This window comes from Phyllobates terribilis, unplaced genomic scaffold, assembly GCF_046119375.1.
Source record: "Phyllobates terribilis strain yellow unplaced genomic scaffold, ASM4611937v1 Scaffold_5__5_contigs__length_657084704, whole genome shotgun sequence".
In the NCBI taxonomy this organism is placed as follows: domain Eukaryota; kingdom Metazoa; phylum Chordata; class Amphibia; order Anura; family Dendrobatidae; genus Phyllobates; species Phyllobates terribilis.
The window spans coordinates 364148865-364169243 of NW_027362765.1; the positions used below are offsets into that span (position 1 = coordinate 364148865).

The window sequence follows — 20379 nt, forward strand, 5'->3', positions numbered from 1 at the left end:
ATGAATGTCTCAAGTGGGGTACCACAGGGCTCCGTCCTGGGACCTGTATTGTTCAACATCTTTATCAATGATTTAGATGAAGGAATTGAGGGTAAACTGATTAAATTTGCTGATGACACAAAGCTAGGAGGGATAGCTAATACTAGAGAAGAGAGAGAGAGGATTCAAAAAGACCTAAATAAACTGGAGCAGTGGGCAGCAACCAACAGAATGGTTTTTAACAGGGAAAAATGCAAAGTACTACATCTGGGCAATAAAAATGAAAAAAGCATATACAGAATGGGAGGAATAGAGCTAAGCAACAGCACATGTGAAAAAGACTTAGGTATACTAATAGATCATAGACTGAACATGAGTCAACAGTGTGATGCAGCAGCAAAAAAGGCAAATACAATTCTGGGATGTATTAACAGAAGCATACAGTCTAGATCACGTGAAGTCATTATCGGTCTTTACTCCTCTTTGGTCACACCTCATCTGGAATACTGTGTACAGTTTTGGGCACCACATTTTAAAAAAGACATAGACAAACTGGAGCAAGTTCAGAGAAGAGCGACCAGAATGGTGACTGGTCTGCAAACCATGTCCTATGAGGAACGGTTGCAGGATTTGGGAATGTTTAGCTTGCAAAAAAGAAGACCGAGAGGAGACTTAATAGCTGTCTACAAATATGTCAAGGGCTGTCACATTGTAGAAGGATCATCTTTATTCTCATTTGCACAAGGAAAGACTAGAAGCAATGGGATGAAACTAAATGGGAGGAGACACAGATTAGATATTAGAAAAAACTTTTTGACAGTTAGGGTGATTAATGAGTGGAACAGGCTGCCACGAGAGGTGGTGAGTTCCCCTTCAATGGACGTCTTCAAACAGAGGCTGGACAGACATCTGTCTGAGATGATCTAGTGAATCCTGCTTTGAGCAGGGGGATGGACCAGATGACCCAGGAGGTCCCTTCCAACTCTACCATTCTATGATTCTATGATAAGCGAGCGGAGGGATCAGCGTCACAAGGACATCTGTCACCGCTCATCTTCAAGGTTCTGACCAGTGACAACGGTAATGGGGGGGCTGCACCCATCCGAGGCATTAGACTCTGCGTTATCACCTCCGCCTCGTTTCAGTGTATCAGCAAGTTCTGCAGAGGAACAATCCAGATCCCGTCACAGCCGGCAGGACGTGTGTTGGCGAGAATCACAGACGCTCAATGGCTTTCTGACGTTAATTAATTTAGTGCCGGGGGCGTAGGAGCCGCTAATTATCAGGATGGGTCAGATCGTGTAGAAGGACGACCCTCCGCACTTCAGCGATTCCTCCTACACAAGAGGCTGGAAACTCCCGTCAGCAGCTCATCCATCTGTGCAAACGCCGAAAAAAATCCCAGCAGCGACTCCGAATCCCAGCAGCGACTCAGAGCGCTGGAGAAATGTGCCCAAAAGCAGGAGAACGTGGGTCCAGTCCTAAAAGATCTTCTCCCGTGCTGCCCCTACGCTCCGGGACGCTCTCACACCTGCCACACACTCAGACGCCAGCACTTTATACCAAGGAGTTTGTAAAGCATTTCAGCGCTTCGCCATCGGTGCTAGAAAATAAAAAAAAACACATCCTACATCAATGATGGCGGCCGCAGACGTCCGGCACAGCATCCTTCAGGGACAGCGTGGCCACCGGTTACTTTCAAGCACTGATATAAAATCCTTTCTGTGGTCTTTTAGGACGCTCAGGTCTTCTCACATGCTGCACCAATGCTTTAGATCATGAATCCACCGGCAGACAGAAGTTTTCTACTTAAAGGGAAACTGTCCGCAGCATTGTTGGCAAAGAAACCAGGAGCGGGCGGTCAGATCCCCACTGGCGGCGACATGGATGCAAGGAGGCGGTGGACGGGTCACTGGCGGCGACATGGATACAAGGAGGTGGTGGACGGGTCACTAGCGGCGACATGGATACAGAGAGGCGGTGGACGGGTCACTGGCGGCGACATGGATACAAGGAGGCGGTGGACGGGTCACTGGCGGCGACATGGATGCAAGGAGGCGGTGGACGGGTCACTGGCGGCGACATGGATGCAAGGAGGCGGTGGACGGGTCACTGGCGGCGACATGGATGCAAGGAGGCGGTGGACGGGTCACTGGCGGCGACATGGATGCAAGGAGGCGGTGGACGGGTCACTGGCGGCGACATGGATGCAAGGAGGCGCTGGACGGGTCACTGGCGGCGACATGGATGCAAGGAGGCGCTGGACGGGTCACTGGCGGCGACATGGATGCAAGGAGGCGCTGGACGGGTCACTGGCGGCGACATGGATGCAAGGAGGCGCTGGACGGGTCACTGGCGGCGACATGGATACAAGGAGGCGGTGGACGGGTCACTAGCGGCGACATGGATACAAAGAGGCGGTGGATGGGTCACTGGTGGTGACAGATATAAGGAGGCGGTGGACGGGTCACTGGCGGCGACATGGATACAAGGAGGCGGTGGACGGGTCACTGGCGGCGACATGGATACAAGGAGGCGGTGGACGGGACACTGGCGGCGACATGGATGCAAGGAGGCGGTGGACGGGTCACTGGCGGCGACATGGATGCAAGGAGGCGGTGGACGGGTCACTGGCGGCGACATGGATGCAAGGAGGCGCTGGACGGGTCACTGGCGGCGACATGGATGCAAGGAGGCGGTGGACGGGTCACTGGCGGCGACATGGATGCAAGGAGGCGGTGGACGGGTCACTGGCGGCGACATGGATGCAAGGAGGCGGTGGACGGGTCACTGGCGGCGACATGGATGCAAGGAGGCGCTGGACGGGTCACTGGCGGCGACATGGATACAAGGAGGCGGTGGACGGGTCACTAGCGGCGACATGGATACAAAGAGGCGGTGGATGGGTCACTGGTGGTGACATAGATATAAGGAGGCGGTGGACGGGTCACTGGCGGCGACATGGATACAAGGAGGCGGTGGACGGGTCACTGGCGGCGACATGGATACAAGGAGGCGGTGGACGGGTCACTGGCGGCGACATGGATGCAAGGAGGCGGTGGACGGGTCACTGGCGGCGACATGGATGCAAGGAGGCGGTGGACGGGTCACTTGCGGCGACATGGATGCAAGGAGGCGCTGGACGGGTCACTGGCGGCGACATGGATACAAGGAGGCGGTGGACGGGTCACTAGCGGCGACATGGATACAAAGAGGCGGTGGATGGGTCACTGGTGGTGACATAGATATAAGGAGGCGGTGGACGGGTCACTGGCGGCGACATGGATACAAGGAGGCGGTGGACGGGTCACTGGCGGCGACATGGATGCAAGGAGGCGGTGGACGGGACACTGGCGGCGACATGGATGCAAGGAGGCGGTGGACGGGTCACTGGCGGCGACATGGATGCAAGGAGGCGGTGGACGGGTCACTGGCGGCGACATGGATGCAAGGAGGCGGTGGACGGGTCACTGGCGGCGACATGGATGCAAGGAGGCGCTGGACGGGTCACTGGCGGCGACATGGATGCAAGGAGGCGGTGGACGGGTCACTAGCGGCGACATGGATACAAGGAGGCGGTGGACGGGTCACTAGCGGCGACATGGATACAAAGAGGCGGTGGATGGGTCACTGGTGGTGACATAGATATAAGGAGGCGGTGGACGGGTCACTGGCGGCGACATGGATACAAGGAGGCGGTGGACGGGACACTGGCGGCGACATGGATGCAAGGAGGCGGTGGACGGGTCACTGGCGGCGACATGGATGCAAGGAGGCGGTGGACGGGTCACTGGCGGCGACATGGATGCAAGGAGGCGGTGGACGGGTCACTGGCGGCGACATGGATGCAAGGAGGCGCTGGACGGGTCACTGGCGGCGACATGGATACAAGGAGGCGGTGGACGGGTCACTAGCGGCGACATGGATACAAGGAGGCGGTGGACGGGTCACTAGCGGCGACATGGATACAAAGAGGCGGTGGATGGGTCACTGGTGGTGACATAGATATAAGGAGGCGGTGGACGGGTCACTGGCGGCGACATGGATACAAGGAGGAAATGGACGGGACACTGGCGGCGACATGGATACAAGGAGGCGGTGGACGGGTCACTGGCGGCGACATGGATACAAGGAGGCGGTGGACGGGTCACTGGCGATGACATGGATACAAGGAGGCGCTGGACGGGTCACTGGCGGCGACATGGATACAAGGAGGCGCTGGACGGGTCACTGGCGGCGACATGGATACAAGGAGGCGCTGGACGGGTCACCGGCGTCCACAGGTCCCCTTGCTGTCCGCAATGGCCCTACACTGCATGAGTGACAGTAGAGATGAGTTTCTGCTGCAGGCCGTCCCCCCTGCGATTGTCCGGACCGTGCGCTTGCACCACCTCCTTTTGGCGAACGAAGTATGAGGATTTGGACATCACATAATGAGACGGCCAGAGACAGAGGTGACGTCACGCAGCAGAGACGCCGTCATCTTCACTAGGGTCAGGGAGCAGCGAAGAGGCACCAGGGGCTACAAGGGCGCAGACGAGGCCCCCTAGACACACACAGCATAATTTGCATGATAAAAAGACAAATTTTGCAATGAAATAGTCGTTCATATTCTTCCTCCGATTACCTACTGAAAAAGTTGCTGACAGGTTTCCTTTTAAAAGTTGATAAAAGTTTGGAAACTTTATCTCGTCCATTTATGCCAAAACCAAGGAAAGGAAAAGCGAATCCACATGAAGAAATCTGCAGAATCTCGGCCAACTAATCACAGGTCGTCGAGTTCAAGCTGGAATCTCCGCCGTACAATCCCCCCTCCCCACATCTGCAGGGTCTGCACCCACTATCCCACAATATCCTGGGACTTTTTAGGTCTTCTCTCGTGCTGCACCGACGCCCCGGAATAGTTCTCCAACTAGAAATAGATCATCAATAAAACTTGTAGTTGCAGAACGTTTCCACAAAGTGCAATTGTCCGGATCAAGCCCAGAATCCGCTCGTTTCTTCTTCCCATTGGTCACTTTTCCAGGATCTGCAAACAATCCTTCCCTCCCAAGTCTTCTCCCGCGCTGCACCCGTTCGCTGATCTCTGTTCTCACCTACATCTCATAGGATTTGGTACAACAATTTGGCACTAAACAAAATCTATGTAGAAAACCGAAAGTAAAAGGCAGATCATAAACCGCATGCAAACTGGGTGGTACTCGCTGCCTTCAATACATAATCCCAGGACAAAGTAGAGGCAGATGAAATCTCATCCAAAGCCCTCCGTTCTCCTGCTTACTGGACCCCCGTCAGCTCTCGGTTCCCTGACCTTATTAGACCCATTTTTAGCACTTCTCTCGCGCTGCACCTGTTTTCTGGGACTCGCTTCAACCTGCCTGTCCTTCAGAGGCTCCACAGCAATTAAGATGATTGCAGCTTGAACTCATTTTTGCAAGAAGGTCCGATAACCCAACACAAGGCTGCAGTCATTAGTGTATCCGGAAACGACCCAACTGTGATGAAGGAAGCAGTGACGGCGACGATTTAGGAATTCACCGATGACATCTTTGATTGACTATGCATACGTTTAAAGGTTGCGTATGTACCCATCTCCAGCAGGCGGCGCTCTCATTCTACTAGAAAGCTATCAGATGGGAAACGCAACAGGTTGAGGGGACTTCGCTGCTACAATGCAGGCTCCTCCAACTGCTGCAGAGCAACCTTCATGTTCGATTACAACAGATATATTGCAGAGTTGGCACAAATGGGGCACAAGGGCACCGATGCCAACATCCCAGTAAGGGTGGAAGCTGCACCCTAATCCTGACCACACCTGTAACCCCCACCACAATCTGATTCCTTGCCTCTTAAAGGGTTAACGAGGGATGCAGCCCTGATCCAGTTCCCCCCAGTCCTCCGCCCCCCCCGCTGCCCCCCATTGAGAGCCGGGACACTCATGTGATTGTGCAATGAAGCGAAGGGCACCGAGACGAGCGACGGAAGAATTTCAAAGCCCCGCAGCCCTGGCCGGGCAAGTGGAGGCCAACACTGGGGTCTGTCGGGAAGAGGACCCCACAGGGGTGCTGACTCTGAATAGAGAGCAGACAGGATTATCTGAGGCCCAAAGCTGGAAATTCAGGATCCGCCAGCTGCGGCAGAACAGATGTAGCAGAGCAGAGTTTGTCTTCTACTTTTTAGGACTGTAGTGTTTGACTTGGGTGAGAAATGAAACATACCAGGTGGGATCATCACTTGTCACAGATGACACCCTCGCCTCTGCTGCGCCTTGCAACCCTGCCCCTGCTTTGCGTCGCACACTCACAGCGCCTCGCACCCTCGCCGCACCTCGCATCCTTACTTTGCCTCGCACCCTCACTGTGCCTCTGAAGAGCCTCGCTCCCTCGCCTCCGCTGCCCCTCGCTATACCAATGTTACTGAGACTATTCCGTCCTAGGCCAAAGTTTAACCGCTTCCACACACGAAGGCTAAACTTCCAGCACAGAATCCACAGGCGCCGGGTCGGAGCCACTCACCGGGCTCTTGAGGATCTGCGTGACCCTCTTCTTCTGCTCCATCATGTTGAAGTCCTGGCGGAGATCGGGGGACATGTTTCTCTCCCGGATGTAGTTGGGGTCATTCTCATTGATGCGGTCGAAGTAGCGCTCTTTGTGAGGCATGCTGGGAGGGGGCGGGGAGGTGATCACCCCCTGGCTGGATCCGGCACTCATGGCGCAGTCGCAGGGTCTCACCTGAAAGAGAAAGGGGGTGATTACATACGCAGGTCATTACCCAGAGTGCTTTACTTTACCCACCTTATAAATCAGGAGCGATAGCCCCCCCCATATAGGGCGATGTTTGGGTTTTCTTAGGTGGCACAAGGTCACCCGGTGTGAACATGGCCGTGACATAAATGCTGCAGATCCCGGCAGACAGATGGCCTTATCCCTCCCGCGTCCAGACTGCGCCCCAGATTTGTTGTGAAACCTGAGAGGGTCATCACATGACGGAGCGAAGACGAGGGATTATCTGACAAGGAGCGTAGAAAACACAACAGCGACCACGTCCGCAACTCCACAATCCCCGGCCGGAGAGCAGAGATGCACAGACCCCTCCGAAGAAAGCCCCCGCTAATCCTCCACAACATCTGCGCAGCGCAGGGAGGAGCGCGGCTGCTCTCTAATCTACCGCAGGTTACACATCGAACCTTCAAGATCTCTGTTTGCTGCCAGAAAAGTTTATTTCCAAGAACTAACCCGATCCTATAATAGTATCCAACCTAAACTCCACACCGATACATTGTAACAACCAGGACTGGGGGACATGGTGACAAACCCTCAGCAGTGTGAAGTGTTAGTTCGGGGTATTTCTCCTCCAGGATGTAAATAGGAAAGAATTGATTGACACCGAGCAGAGAACAAAAAATGGTGAGAAATCGAAGGCCAGAGTAAAAAATACATCAGAAACCTGCAGGACAGAGTATCAGTGATGTCATCGTGCCGACATGGTGACATCACTAGAGCCAGGGTCACATGACCTAAACACTCCTATCATTAACTTTTCCTGACATCTGGACGTTATGAACTTTTTCACTAGAATCTCCGCGTCCCCCCCCCTACGGACCCTCCCTACTCCCATGGACCCATCTCGGGGGGGTGTTTGTGTATTTTTCTAGTCCGTTTCCTATTCATTGTTCTGACACCATCTGCACATGACAGCGGCTTTCCTGTCCTCGCTGTTAACCCTTTAGACGCTGACAGATCATCTTCTCCCCGTACAGAAATGCACATCGTCCTCCGCCGGGTCAGGTATTACACCACTGCTGCAGCTGTAACAGACCCTCAGCTGTGACACGCTAGGTCAGGATAGGTTTATGCCTAGATGATGTTCCCATTTAGTGACGGCTCAGCTCTTTGTTGTGACCATGCGACATCTCATTGATGCCGGATAAACATGATGATGTCAGCCCAGAACATAAATAAAACCGCGCTTGTTTGGCGTCACGTGGCGGTACGGTTACAGACTGTGCCGCCTCCTCTGCCTGCAGACGGTTTTGGGACATATGGACGGTCATCCTGCGGTCATGACGACATCACATGATGATTAAACTTTGTAATCAAAGATGTAACTGTTGCCCCCGGCAACCGGAGTTGTGATACAATCAGTTACAATGTATCCATTATATCATTCCGCAGGAACAAACAACTTCCCCATCGGAGTTAGAGGAGCGCGGCTGCAGCCAGAATCTGGATTTTCCCCCTTATTTGTAATATCGGTGACTAAAACGGTAATTTATAGCGACAAATCATTGCGGCAGAGGATGGCGACGCGTATACCGGCAATATGATGCGCCGCTGTTGTTCCTCTGTGAGCTGTACACAAGATGGTGCCATGAAGATCACTTGCAAGATGCTGTGCTTCAATATTGTGTGCTCCAATCACAGCCAAAGCTGCATTCAAAACTCAGCAACTTTCTCACTGGTGCCCCCTGCTGGTTCTGTGCAGTGGAGCGCTTACACCAGATCCTATATAGAAGTGCTGCAGTGCTTTATATCTGGAGCCTCTTCGCACTGCCAGAGTCCGTCTCAACTTACATTACGTAATTTTACTCATTCACTTGATGCCCCCCAGATAGTGTCGGGCCGAAGTGCATGGAAATAATGGGGTTTAACCTAAAAATCACAGAAGAGAAGATATTTCTGGACATCAACTCATCTCACTGACGTAAACTGCAGGCAGCCTCAGACCAGCCCTGGCTGACAAAAGGGAGCAACAGAGACAAAATAGTGAGAAAGTGGATTTTAGGTGTATGGTCCCTTTAAGAGTATTAAAAAAAGAGATGTAACACCCCAGTAAATTCTGAGAGCGGTGCTTCGTTCAGGCCCATGTGCTTGCTACGTGCTTGGATGGCAGGGTCACCTCGCTCGCCTTTCAGATTTTAATTAGGAGAGTGAAAAAAAAAAAAAGGCGCTCCAATTATCTGGGACAGGCACACGTCACGTAGCCGGGGTCACATGACCTTCCTGGCAGATGACAGGAGCTTGTAGTGCGCTTGGTGCTGCGTCTATGGAAAGCTGCAGACAATCAGATTCTAAAGACACAGGCGTCTCATTGTGGGGAAGGAAAGGGAGAAAAAGCAGGAACGGGCGCCCGTGCCAGTCACTGGAGGAGCCATGAAGTCATGCATCAGCCATGCCGGGCCTCATTAACCCCAAAGGGGTGCATTATCGCTGACTGACACAAACACGGGGTATCACCAGGAAACCTACTATCACGCAGCCACCTACTACATCCCAAGGGGGACAAGGACCAAACAGTGTAAAGAAGTTGTAAAATGCGTCAGCGAGTGTCACATATGAACGGTGTGGTTTCTATAAGGATAATATCAACTAATATTAATCGGCACCTCACATCTGATGAGAGCCAAAACCCAACTGTGTATGGGAAGTGGTGAAACGCGTCAGCGGTCTCACGCATCGCATGTTTTTGCTGTGTGGCGGTTTAACACGATACGTGATGCTAGTCGTTCCTTGCCCACCGAGCCTCGCTCACGGCCTGGCGATTAAAGGCTCTTACAGCGTTACAGGGGGCGGGGCTAAAACTTGCCACATTTGTAGCTAAAGCTTTTCCTTTTTTTTGAACGTTGGAAAAAAAAGAAAAAAAAAACTGGTTAAATGTGAGCAACATATAAAATTATACAGATGTGTCCCTGTGCTACCCTAATTTTTGATAACGGGTTTCCCAGATGGTTAAAGCCCTTTAAGAGACCCCTAGTGAGCGGTTAATAAGGCTGGAAACGCGTGGTGAAACAGTTACATGAGATCGCAGCTCCGGCAGCTGGCGGTGGTTAACATGACAAAGTCCTTACGGGGATTTGGGAGTCTGACATCATCCTCATAAGATTATATAACCTGGAGGAAGAGTCAGACGGAGTAAGGCTGCGCCGATCATCCCCAATGTGACACCATGGGGCGGCCCTCGGATGAGCGGGGCCGCGTCTACTAAACATCAGGGGCTTCCGAGCAGCGATCGTGGGGTCTAAATGTATCACACACATACTAACATCACATAGTAACAGGCGACGGACCCTGCTCTAATCACATCCAAAGCAGAAAGTTTAGTTCTCACTGCTGCCCCCTGCTGGTTCAGTGGATTAATACTGCATGCCCCGCCACTCTGTGCAGAATTGCGTTATCATTTACTACCACATTTTTTTACTCTAGTAACATATAAAGCTCCAATCAACAGCTCAGGATAACAATGGTCACAGTGGTGGTCACTGAGCTTTCCGCCCAAGATGACCAGGTACAATATGGCGCACAGTGAGGGTATCCACAATCCGCCATATCCCCCTTCCCCCTCCCGCCCTGTGGTTCCAGCCGCAGACTCGTCCGCTGGAGAGTTACGAGGGAAGGGTTACGGAAAGGACACTGCGAACCCACTTGGCAGGCAGACCGCGTCCATCGTGGGGACCGAGAGGAAGGTCGCAATGTTTTTCCGTTATTATAAGCAGCTGGAGAATCACAAATGTGTCTTATAACAGGAAAGATCTGTGTGAGCGGCTCCTCACCAGAGCCCAGCGCAGGCACGCAAGACGGGTTTAAAGGGGCTCTCCATTATTAATGCTTACAGCCAAAGCAGAGCTCAAATCACCCAGCATTTACTACTTGTTCAGTGTCTAATGTAATGTATGTACACAGTGACTGCACCAGCAGAATAGTGAGTGCAGCTCTGGAGTATAATACAGGAGGTAACTCAGGATCAGTAATGTAATGTATGTACACAGTGACTGCACCAGCAGAATAGTGAGTGCAGCTCTGGAGTATAATACAGGATGTAACTCAGGATCAGTAATGTATGTACACAGTGACTGCACCAGCAGAATAGTGAGTGCAGCTCTGGAGTATAATACAGGATGTAACTCAGGATCAGTAATGTATGTACACAGTGACTGCACCAGCAAAATAGTGAGTGCAGCTCTGGAGTATAATACAGGATGTAACTCAGGATCAGTAATGTATGTACACAGTGACTGCACCAGCAGAATAGTGAGTGCAGCTCTGGAGTATAATACAGGAGGTAACTCAGGATCAGTAATGTATATACACAGTGACTGCACCAGCAGAATAGTGAGTGCAGCTCTGGAGTATAGTACAGGAGGTAACTCAGGATCAGTAATGTAATGTATGTACACAGTGACTGCACCAGCAGAATAGTGAGTGCAGCTCTGGAGTATAATACAGGAGGTAACTCAGGATCAGTAATGTATGTACACAGTGACTGCACCAGCAGAATAGTGAGTGCAGCTCTGGAGTATAATACAGGATGTAACTCAGGATCAGTAATGTATGTACACAGTGACTGCACCAGCAGAATAGTGAGTGCAGCTCTGGAGTATAATACAGGATGTAACTCAGGATCAGTAATGTAATGTATGTACACAGTGACTGCACCAGCAGAATAGTGAGTGCAGCTCTGGAGTATAATACAGGATGTAACTCAGGATCAGTAATGTAATGTATGTACATAGTGACTGCACCAGCAGAATAGTGAGTGCAGCTCTGGAGTATAATACAGGAGGTAACTCAGGATCAGTAATGTAATGTATGTACACAGTGACTGCACCAGCAGAATAGTGAGTGCAGCTCTGGAGTATAATACAGGATGTAACTCAGGATCAGTAATGTATGTACACAGTGACTGCACCAGCAGAATAGTGAGTGCAGCTCTGGAGTATAATACAGGATGTAATTCAGGATCAGTAATGTAATGTATGTACATAGTGACTGCACCAGCAGAATAGTGAGTGCAGCTCTGGAGTATAATACAGGAGGTAACTCAGGATCAGTAATGTAATGTATGTACACAGTGACTGCACCAGCAGAATAGTGAGTGCAGCTCTGGAGTATAATACAGGATGTAACTCAGGATCAGTAATGTAATGTATGTACACAGTGACTGCACCAGCAGAATAGTGAGTGCAGCTCTGGAGTATAATACAGGATGTAATTCAGGATCAGTAATGTAATGTATGTACACAGTGACTGCACCAGCAGAATAGTGAGTGCAGCTCTGGAGTACAATACAGGAGGTAACTCAGGATCAGTAATGTAATGTATGTACACAGTGACTGCACCAGCAGAATAGTGAGTGCAGCTCTGGAGTATAATACAGGAGGTAACTCAGGATCAGTAATGTAATGTATGTACACAGTGACTGCACCAGCAGAATAGCGAGTGCAGCTCTGGAGTATAATACAGGATGTAACTCAGGATCAGTAATGTAATGTATGTACACAGTGACTGCACCAGCAGAATAGTGAGTGCAGCTCTGGAGTATAATACAGGATGTAATTCAGGATCAGTAATGTAATGTATGTACACAGTGACTGCACCAGCAGAATAGTGAGTGCAGCTCTGGAGTATAATACAGGAGGTAACTCAGGATCAGTAATGTAATGTATGTACACAGTGACTGCACCAGCAGAATAGTGAGTGCAACTCTGGAGTATAATACAGGATGTAACTCAGGATCAGTAATGTATGTACACAGTGACTGCACCAGCAGAATAGTGAGTGCAGCTCTGGAGTATAATACAGGATGTAACTCAGGATCAGTAATGTAATGTATGTACACAGTGACTGCACCAGCAGAATAGTGAGTGCAGCTCTGGAGTATAGTACAGGAGGTAACTCAGGGTCAGTAATGTAATGTATGTACACAGTTACTGCACCAGCAGAATAGTGAGTGCAGCTCTGGAGTATAATACAGGAGGTAACTCAGGATCAGTAATGTATGTACACAGTGACTGCACCAGCAGAATAGTGAGTGCAGCTCTGGAGTATAATACAGGAGGTAACTCAGGATCAGTAATGTAATGTATGTACACAGTGACTGCACCAGCAGAATAGTGAGTGCAGCTCTGGAGTATAATACAGGAGGTAACTCAGGATCAGTAATGTAATGTATGTACATAGTGACTGCACCAGCAGAATAGTGAGTGCAGCTCTGGAGTATAATACAGGATGTAACTCAGGATCAGTAATGTATGTACACAGTGACTGCACCAGCAGAATAGTGAGTGCAGCTCTGGAGTATAATACAGGAGGTAACTCAGGATCAGTAATGTAATGTATGTACACAGTGACTGCACCAGCAGAATAGTGAGTGCAGCTCTGGAGTATAATACAGGATGTAACTCAGGATCAGTAATGTAATGTATGTACACAGTGACTGCACCAGCAGAATAGTGAGTGCAGCTCTGGAGTATAATACAGGATGTAATTCAGGATCAGTAATGTAATGTATATACACAGTGACTGCACCAGCAGAATAGTGAGTGCAGCTCTGGAGTATAATACAGGAGGTAACTCAGGATCAGTAATGTAATGTATGTACACAGTGACTGCACCAGCAGAATAGTGAGTGCAGCTCTGGAGTATTATACAGGATGTAATTCAGGATCAGTAATGTAATGTATGTACACAGCGACTGCACCAGCAGAATAGTGAGTGCAGCTCTGGAGTACAATACAGGAGGTAACTCAGGATCAGTAGTGTAATGTATGTACACAGTGACTGCACCAGCAGAATAGTGAGTGCAGCTCTGGAGTATAATACAGGATGTAACTCAGGATCAGTAATGTAATGTATGTACACAGTGACTGCACCAGCAGAATAGTGAGTGCAGCTCAGGAGTATAATACAGGATGTAACTCAGGATCAGTACAGGATCAGTAATGTAATGTATGTACACAGTGACTGCACCAGCAGAATAGTGAGTGCAGCTCTGGAGTACAATACAGGAGGTAACTCAGGATCAGTAATGTAATGTATGTACACAGTGACTGCACCAGCAGAATAGCGAGTGCAGTTCTGGAGTATAATACAGGATGTAACTCAGGATCAGTAATGTAATGTATGTACACAGTGACTGCACCAGCAGAATAGTGAGTGCAGCTCAGGAGTATAATACAGGATGTAACTCAGGATCAGTACAGGATCAGTAATGTAATGTATGTACACAGTGACTGCACCAGCAGAATAGTGAGTGCAGCTCTGGAAGCACTCTGGGTGCGTGCGCACACACAGAGCAAAAACAAAAGTTCTTTAATCTGGCATCCAGTAATCCAGACATTTTAATCTGGCACGGTCTTCCATTGTAGAGCTACAACGTAATCTACAAAAACAGCCTCTGAGGACCAAGCAGAGAACCTTACAGATGAAGTACATATATATAATTTTATGTGAGCATCCAATAATCCAGAAGATCTGATAATCTGGCCAGATCCTTCAAAACCCTGGATTACAGGAGGACATGACAGTGCTGCGGCCACGCGGTGTCCTCAGCAGGGATCCACACTGGGATTCATCTCCCGTCTCCATCTGAGCGCTCGGGGATCTTGGCAGCGGAGGGGGATCTGGCACTCGGCTGCTCACTTGGAACGACGAGGCCAGGGAATAATTACGGTTCGGAGTGCGGTGGTGAAATAACAGACTAATCCGATGTATAAAAACCTGCGGTCAGGAGCATCAGCGTAATAACAGCAGTGCACATCAATATGCCGGCGAGATGCAAATTATAATATGGATAATTTCTGGCTGCAAAACCAAGAAAACCATAAATTACTATATACAGAGGACAAAGCTGGCGCAGTGTGCGGGGTCTATTCTCCAGAACAATGTAGAGCCCCCTCCCCGCCATCAGGAAGCCGAAGCATCGGCCCCTACAGGACTCTCAGTGACAGACGCCTGGTAGTCGCCCAGTAAGTGGCTGCGGCTTCCCCAGTAATGGAGCTTCTTCCTGGGAGGAAACGATCGCTTCATGGAGTCGCCACAACGATGACAAGGAAGGATCTAAACGTCTGCAATTCCAAACGCCAACCCTTCACCGCTGCTCATCCTGAACCTCCTGGTTCATGCACAGAAAGCTACAACTATAGTGAAGACTGAACAGGGTTCCTGCACAAATACACCGTGGATAAACAAGGAAACCCTCCCTGTGTGGGACCCCCCCCCCCTCCTCTTGCCCGCCTCTACCCTCCCGACCCCCCCTCCGGGCCTCTACCCTCCCGACCCCCCCTCCGGGCCTCTACCCTCCCGACCCCGCCTCCGGGCCTCTACCCTCCCGACCCCCCCTCCGGGCCTCTACCCTCCCAACCCCCCCTCCGGGCCTCTACCCTCCCGACCCCCCCTCCGGGCCTCTACCCTCCCGACCCCGCCTCCGGGCCTCTACCCTCCCGACCCCGCCTCCGGGCCTCTACCCTCCCGACCCTCCCCCTCCGGGCCTCTACCCTCCCGACCCTCCCCCTCCGGGCCTCTACCCTCCCGACCCTCCCCCTCTGGGCCTCTGCCCTCCCGACCCTCCCCCTCTGGGCCTCTACCCTCCCGACCCTCCCCCTCCGGGCCTCTACCCTCCCCCTCCGGGCCTCTACCCTCCCGACCCCGCCTCCGGGCCTCTACCCTCCCGACCCCCCCTCCGGGCCTCTACCCTCCCCCATCTCTCTCCTCTGCACCTTCTCAGTCTCCCTCCTACAGAAACCACCTTCTCTGTCCTTTCCAGATGGATGCCAAGCAGGGCAGAAATCTGATTAATATGGCAATAAGTGCCAATCTCTTACACGCTGTGGGTCCAATTTGGTGAGAATTCTGCTGTCAGTTATGGGTGAGCTGCCCGACAACCACTGACAAGACCAGTAGTTTGGCCATGTATGGCGAGTTGTGAGCTGGGGCTGGTCCTGTGACCGGAGGAGGACGAGCAGATCCATCTCTGAAGTATCAGATTGCTGTGTCCTATACACCGGTGACCAGTGCTGCCCCCGGTGGCGGTCTGCGCACTCGCCTTTAGCTCTAACCTTATGTCAGCAGATGATCAATGCTCTATACGGCTGCTAGTGCCACCTCACCGCTGTTATCAGCCATTCCAGCTCAGCTGTTCTTTCTACCTCCTATGCTTCGTACTTTACACTGCAGCTATGCTCTACTACAAATAATAAATCATGGTGGCTTTGCTACATTATCTATTGAAGAGTGAAATGCATCTCCAGTTATTACAGACAGGCTCTGTTACTCCCTCATGCTTTACACTGCAGCTCTACTTGCTAAGATGTCCAGACACATGGAAGCTATACTCATTACAGCAAGAATATAAATAATAAACCAGAAATAAATTGCCAAAAAAGGGGGGGGGGGTTTGAGGAACCTGCGGCCTATAAAAGAGGGGGCAGCCAGGAGAGCTGCGCAGGTCACAATGGTCGGAATATTCAGTCTCATTATTATTATTCCTCCATAATTAATGGCGCCCTCCCCTGCACCGCCGTACTGCGAGGACTATGATAACCACACGTGGCTGCGTATCTGGAGGGTGACGGGTCGCAGGTCACATTCCAGGGGCAAGGACGAAAAACAAGAGCATGGAAAAGAGGAAATGGATCAGACATTCGGAAAAAACAGCACAGCGGGCGGCGAGAGAGATAAAGAGCACGGTGCGCCACTAAGCGGAGAGGAGATAAAGCGCTGCACATCCTGAGCCACCTGGTTCATGAATGGAATCCCAGGACTTCAGTTTAGACCGACAGGTGTACTAATGTGAGTGTCCTGGGCCACGGTACGGCTGACCCTCTGATGAGGGGGTAAATCTCCGCCCTATGGGCATCTAGTGCAGAAATGTTGCTCCTGGAGTCAGAGGAGTAAGTGACACTTCTACTAATTCATTTTTTTCTTCCCAAGGGTGTAGTCTCTCTCTGAAATTATCTGTAAGAATGCCTCACCGAAGAACACCCCCGGGGAACAAGAGCCGCCGCACCGAAGAGCGCCCCGGGGGAACAAGAGCCGCCGCACCGAAGAGCGCCCCGGGGGAACAAGAGCCGCCGCACCGAAGAGCGCCCCGGGGGAACAAGAGCCGCCGCACCGAAGAGCGCCCCGGGGGAACAAGAGCCGCCGCACCGAAGAGCGCCCCGGGGGAACAAGAGCCGCCGCACCGAAGAGCGCCCCGGGGGAACAAGAGCCGCCGCACCGAAGAGCGCCCCGGGGGAACAAGAGCCGCCGCACCGAAGAGCGCCCCGGGGGAACAAGAGCCGCCGCACCGAAGAGCGCCCCGGGGGAACAAGAGCCGCCGCACCGAAGAGCACCCCGGGGGAACAAGAGCCGCCGCACCGAAGAGCACCCCGGGGGAACAAGAGCCGCCGCACCAAAGAGCACCCCGGGGGAACAAGAGCCGCCGCACCAAAGAGCACCCCGGGGGAACAAGAGCCGCCGCACCAAAGAGCACCCCGGGGGAACAAGAGCCGCCGCACCGAAGAGCACCCCGGGGGAACAAGAGCCGCCGCACCGAAGAGCACCCCGGGGGAACAAGAGCCGCCGCACCGAAGAGCACCCCGGGGGAACAAGAGCCGCCGCACCGAAGAGCACCCCGGGGGAACAAGAGCCGCCGCACCGAAGAGCACCCCGGGGGAACAAGAGCCGCCGCACCGAAGAGCACCCCGGGGGAACAAGAGCCGCCGCACCGAAGAGCACCCCGGGGGAACAAGAGCCGCCGCACCGAAGAGCACCCCGGGGGAACAAGAGCCGCCGCACCGAAGAGCACCCCGGGGGAACAAGAGCCGCCGCACCGAAGAGCACCCCGGGGGAACAAGAGCCGCCGCACCGAAGAGCACCCCGGGGGAACAAGAGCCGCCGCACCGAAGAGCACCCCGGGGGAACAAGAGCCGCCGCACCGAAGAGCACCCCGGGGGAACAAGAGCCGCCGCACCGAAGAGCACCCCGGGGGAACAAGAGCCGCCGCACCGAAGAGCACCCCAGGGGAACAAGAGCCGCCGCACCGAAGAGCACCCCGGGGGAACAAGAGCCGCCGCACCGAAGAGCACCCCGGGGGAATAAGAGCCGCCACACCGAAGAGCACCCCGGGAGAATAAGAGCCGCCGCACCGAAGAACACCCCGGGGGAATAAGAGCCGCCGCACCGAAGAACACCCCGGGGGAATAAGAGCCGCCGCACCGAAGAACACCCCGGGGGAATAAGAGCCGCTGCACCGAAGAACACCCCGGGGGAATAAGAGCCGCCGCACCGAAGAACACCCCGGGGGAATAAGAGCCGCCGCACCGAAGAACACCCCCGGACGAATAATAATGCAGCGGATACTGTGCCAACAAACAATGGATTACTTGCCTCATAGCCCACGGGGCTGAGGAATAGTGGTGGCCACCGGCTGGTTACATGAACAGGGTGCTTATTAGTGCATTTACATTCAGCACTGGGGTTGGATTCACGAATCAGCACCGACCCCGCCAGTGCTATTGTCATAGTGGGTCCTGAATACAATTCTAGGACCTCCGTGCAGACTGACACATAGTAATAAGACATGGGCCCTTATCTGTCAGGATCTGACCCCCTTACAACCCAGATAGGAATAGCAGATAATCAGGGGGGTATGTGCAAATCACAGACGCCACACTGCCCGCATGTTACCATCCCAGTCGCGGACCCTGTAAGTGATCCTGTCGCAGCGTGCGAGGACTGAGGAATGTATCAGGGCGGCACACATCTAAAATGCTGAAGGCTCGATGCAGCGGAGAAACCATGGCCGAGGGCCAGCACCGCACATCAGATCCCATGTACACCCCGGCTCACACCTCCTCTCTAGTAGACCGTCCGGCCAAAAGAGGGGATTTACCAGGCACCCGGCCAACAACCAAGGGGGGCTCATATCGCAGGGAGTCACTACAGAGGTGAATATACGGGGTGGAGAGGGTCCCAAAACACAAGAGGCCCCTATGGATTTGGCATCGCTCACTTAGCAGTAATAATGGACCATGTTCATCCTGAGCCTCCTGCTTCATGAACACACAGACAGGAGAGAAATGCAGGACAGCGAAGAGGAACGGCGTCTACTGAGCGCCAGCTCCAACAGGACCGCACCGAGGAACGGCGTGTACCGAGTGCCAGCTCCAACAGGACTGCACCGAGGAACGGCGTGTACCGAGTGCCAGCTCCACCAGGACCGCACAGAGGAACGGCGTGTACCGAGTGCCAGCTCCACCAGGACCGCACAGAGTGCCAGCTCCACCAGGACCGCACAGAGTGCCAGCTCCACCAGGACCGCACAGAGTGCCAGCTCCACCAGGACCGCACAGAGTGCCAGCTCCAACAGGACCGCACAGAGTGCCAGCTCCAACAGGACCGCACCGAGGAACGGCGTGTACCGAGTGCCAGCTCCAACAGGACCGCACCGAGGAACGGCGGGTACCGAGTGCCAGCTCCAACAGGACCGCACCGAGTGCCAGCTCCAACAGGACCGCGCCGAGGAACGGCGTGTACCGAGTGCCAGCTCCAACAGGACCGCACCGAGGAACGGCATGTACCGAGCGCCAGCTCCAACAGGACCGCAACGAGGAACGGCGTGTACCGAGCGCCAGCTCCAACAGGACCGCACCGAGGAACGGCATGTACCGAGCGCCAGCTCCAACAGGACCGCACCGAGGAACGGCGTGTACCGAGTGCCAGCTACACCAGGACCGCACCGAGGAACAGCGTGTACCGAGTGCCAGCTACACCAGGACCGCACCGAGGAACGGCGTGTACCGAGTGCCAGCTCCACCAGGACCGCACCGAGGAACGGCGTGTACAGAGTGCCAGCTCCACCAGGACCGCACCGAGGAACGGCGTGTACAGAGTGCCAGCTCCAACAGGACCGCACCGAGGAACGGCGTGTACAGAGTGCCAGCTCCAACAGGACCGCACCGAGGAACGGCGTGTACCGAGTGCCAGCTCCAACAGGACCGCACCGAGGAACGGCGTGTACCGAGTGCCAGCTACACCAGGACCGCACCGAGGAACGGCGTGTACCGAGTGCCAGCTACACCAGGACCGCACCGAGGAACGGCGTGTACCGAGTGCCAGCTACACCAGGACCGCACCGAGGAACGGCGTGTACCGAGTGCCAGCTCCACCAGGACCGCACCGAGGAACGGCGTGTACCGAGTGCCAGCTCCACCAGGACCGCACCGAGGAACGGCATGTACCGAGTGCCAGCTCCACCAGGACCGCACCGAGGAACGGCGTGTACCGAGTGCCAGCTCCACCAGGACCGCACCGAGGAACGGCATGTACCGAGTGCCAGCTCCACCAGGACCGCACCGAGGAACGGCATGTACCGAGTGCCAGCTCCACCAGGACCGCACCGAGGAACGGCATGTACCGAGTGCCAGCTCCACCAGGACCGCACCGAGGAACGGCATGTACCGAGTGCCAGCTCCACCAGGACCGCACCGAGGAACGGCATGTACCGAGTGCCAGCTCCACCAGGACCGCACCGAGGAACGGCATGTACCGAGTGCCAGCTCCACCAGGACCGCACCGAGGAACGGCATGTACAGAGTGCCAGCTCCAACAGGACCACACCGAGGAAAGGTGTGTACCGAGTGCC

The 20379-nt window shown here is 53.5% G+C and overlaps 1 protein-coding gene across 5 annotated transcripts in view; it reads right to left on the bottom strand.

The window, feature by feature from the left end:
* The window catches only part of ADD3 (adducin 3), a 67275-nt gene that overhangs the window by 11977 nt on the left and 34919 nt on the right, over positions 1-20379 (bottom strand). For 4 of the 5 annotated variants that reach the window (XM_073684748.1, XM_073684749.1, XM_073684746.1 and 1 more), the window contains one exon: positions 6495-6710. The exons of the other annotated variant lie outside the window; for it this stretch is intronic. In XM_073684748.1, the coding sequence (XP_073540849.1) occupies positions 6495-6689 (195 nt within the window). In that variant the 5' untranslated portion in view covers positions 6690-6710. The remainder of the gene's footprint in view (positions 1-6494; positions 6711-20379) is intronic. 5 annotated transcript variants of the gene reach the window in all.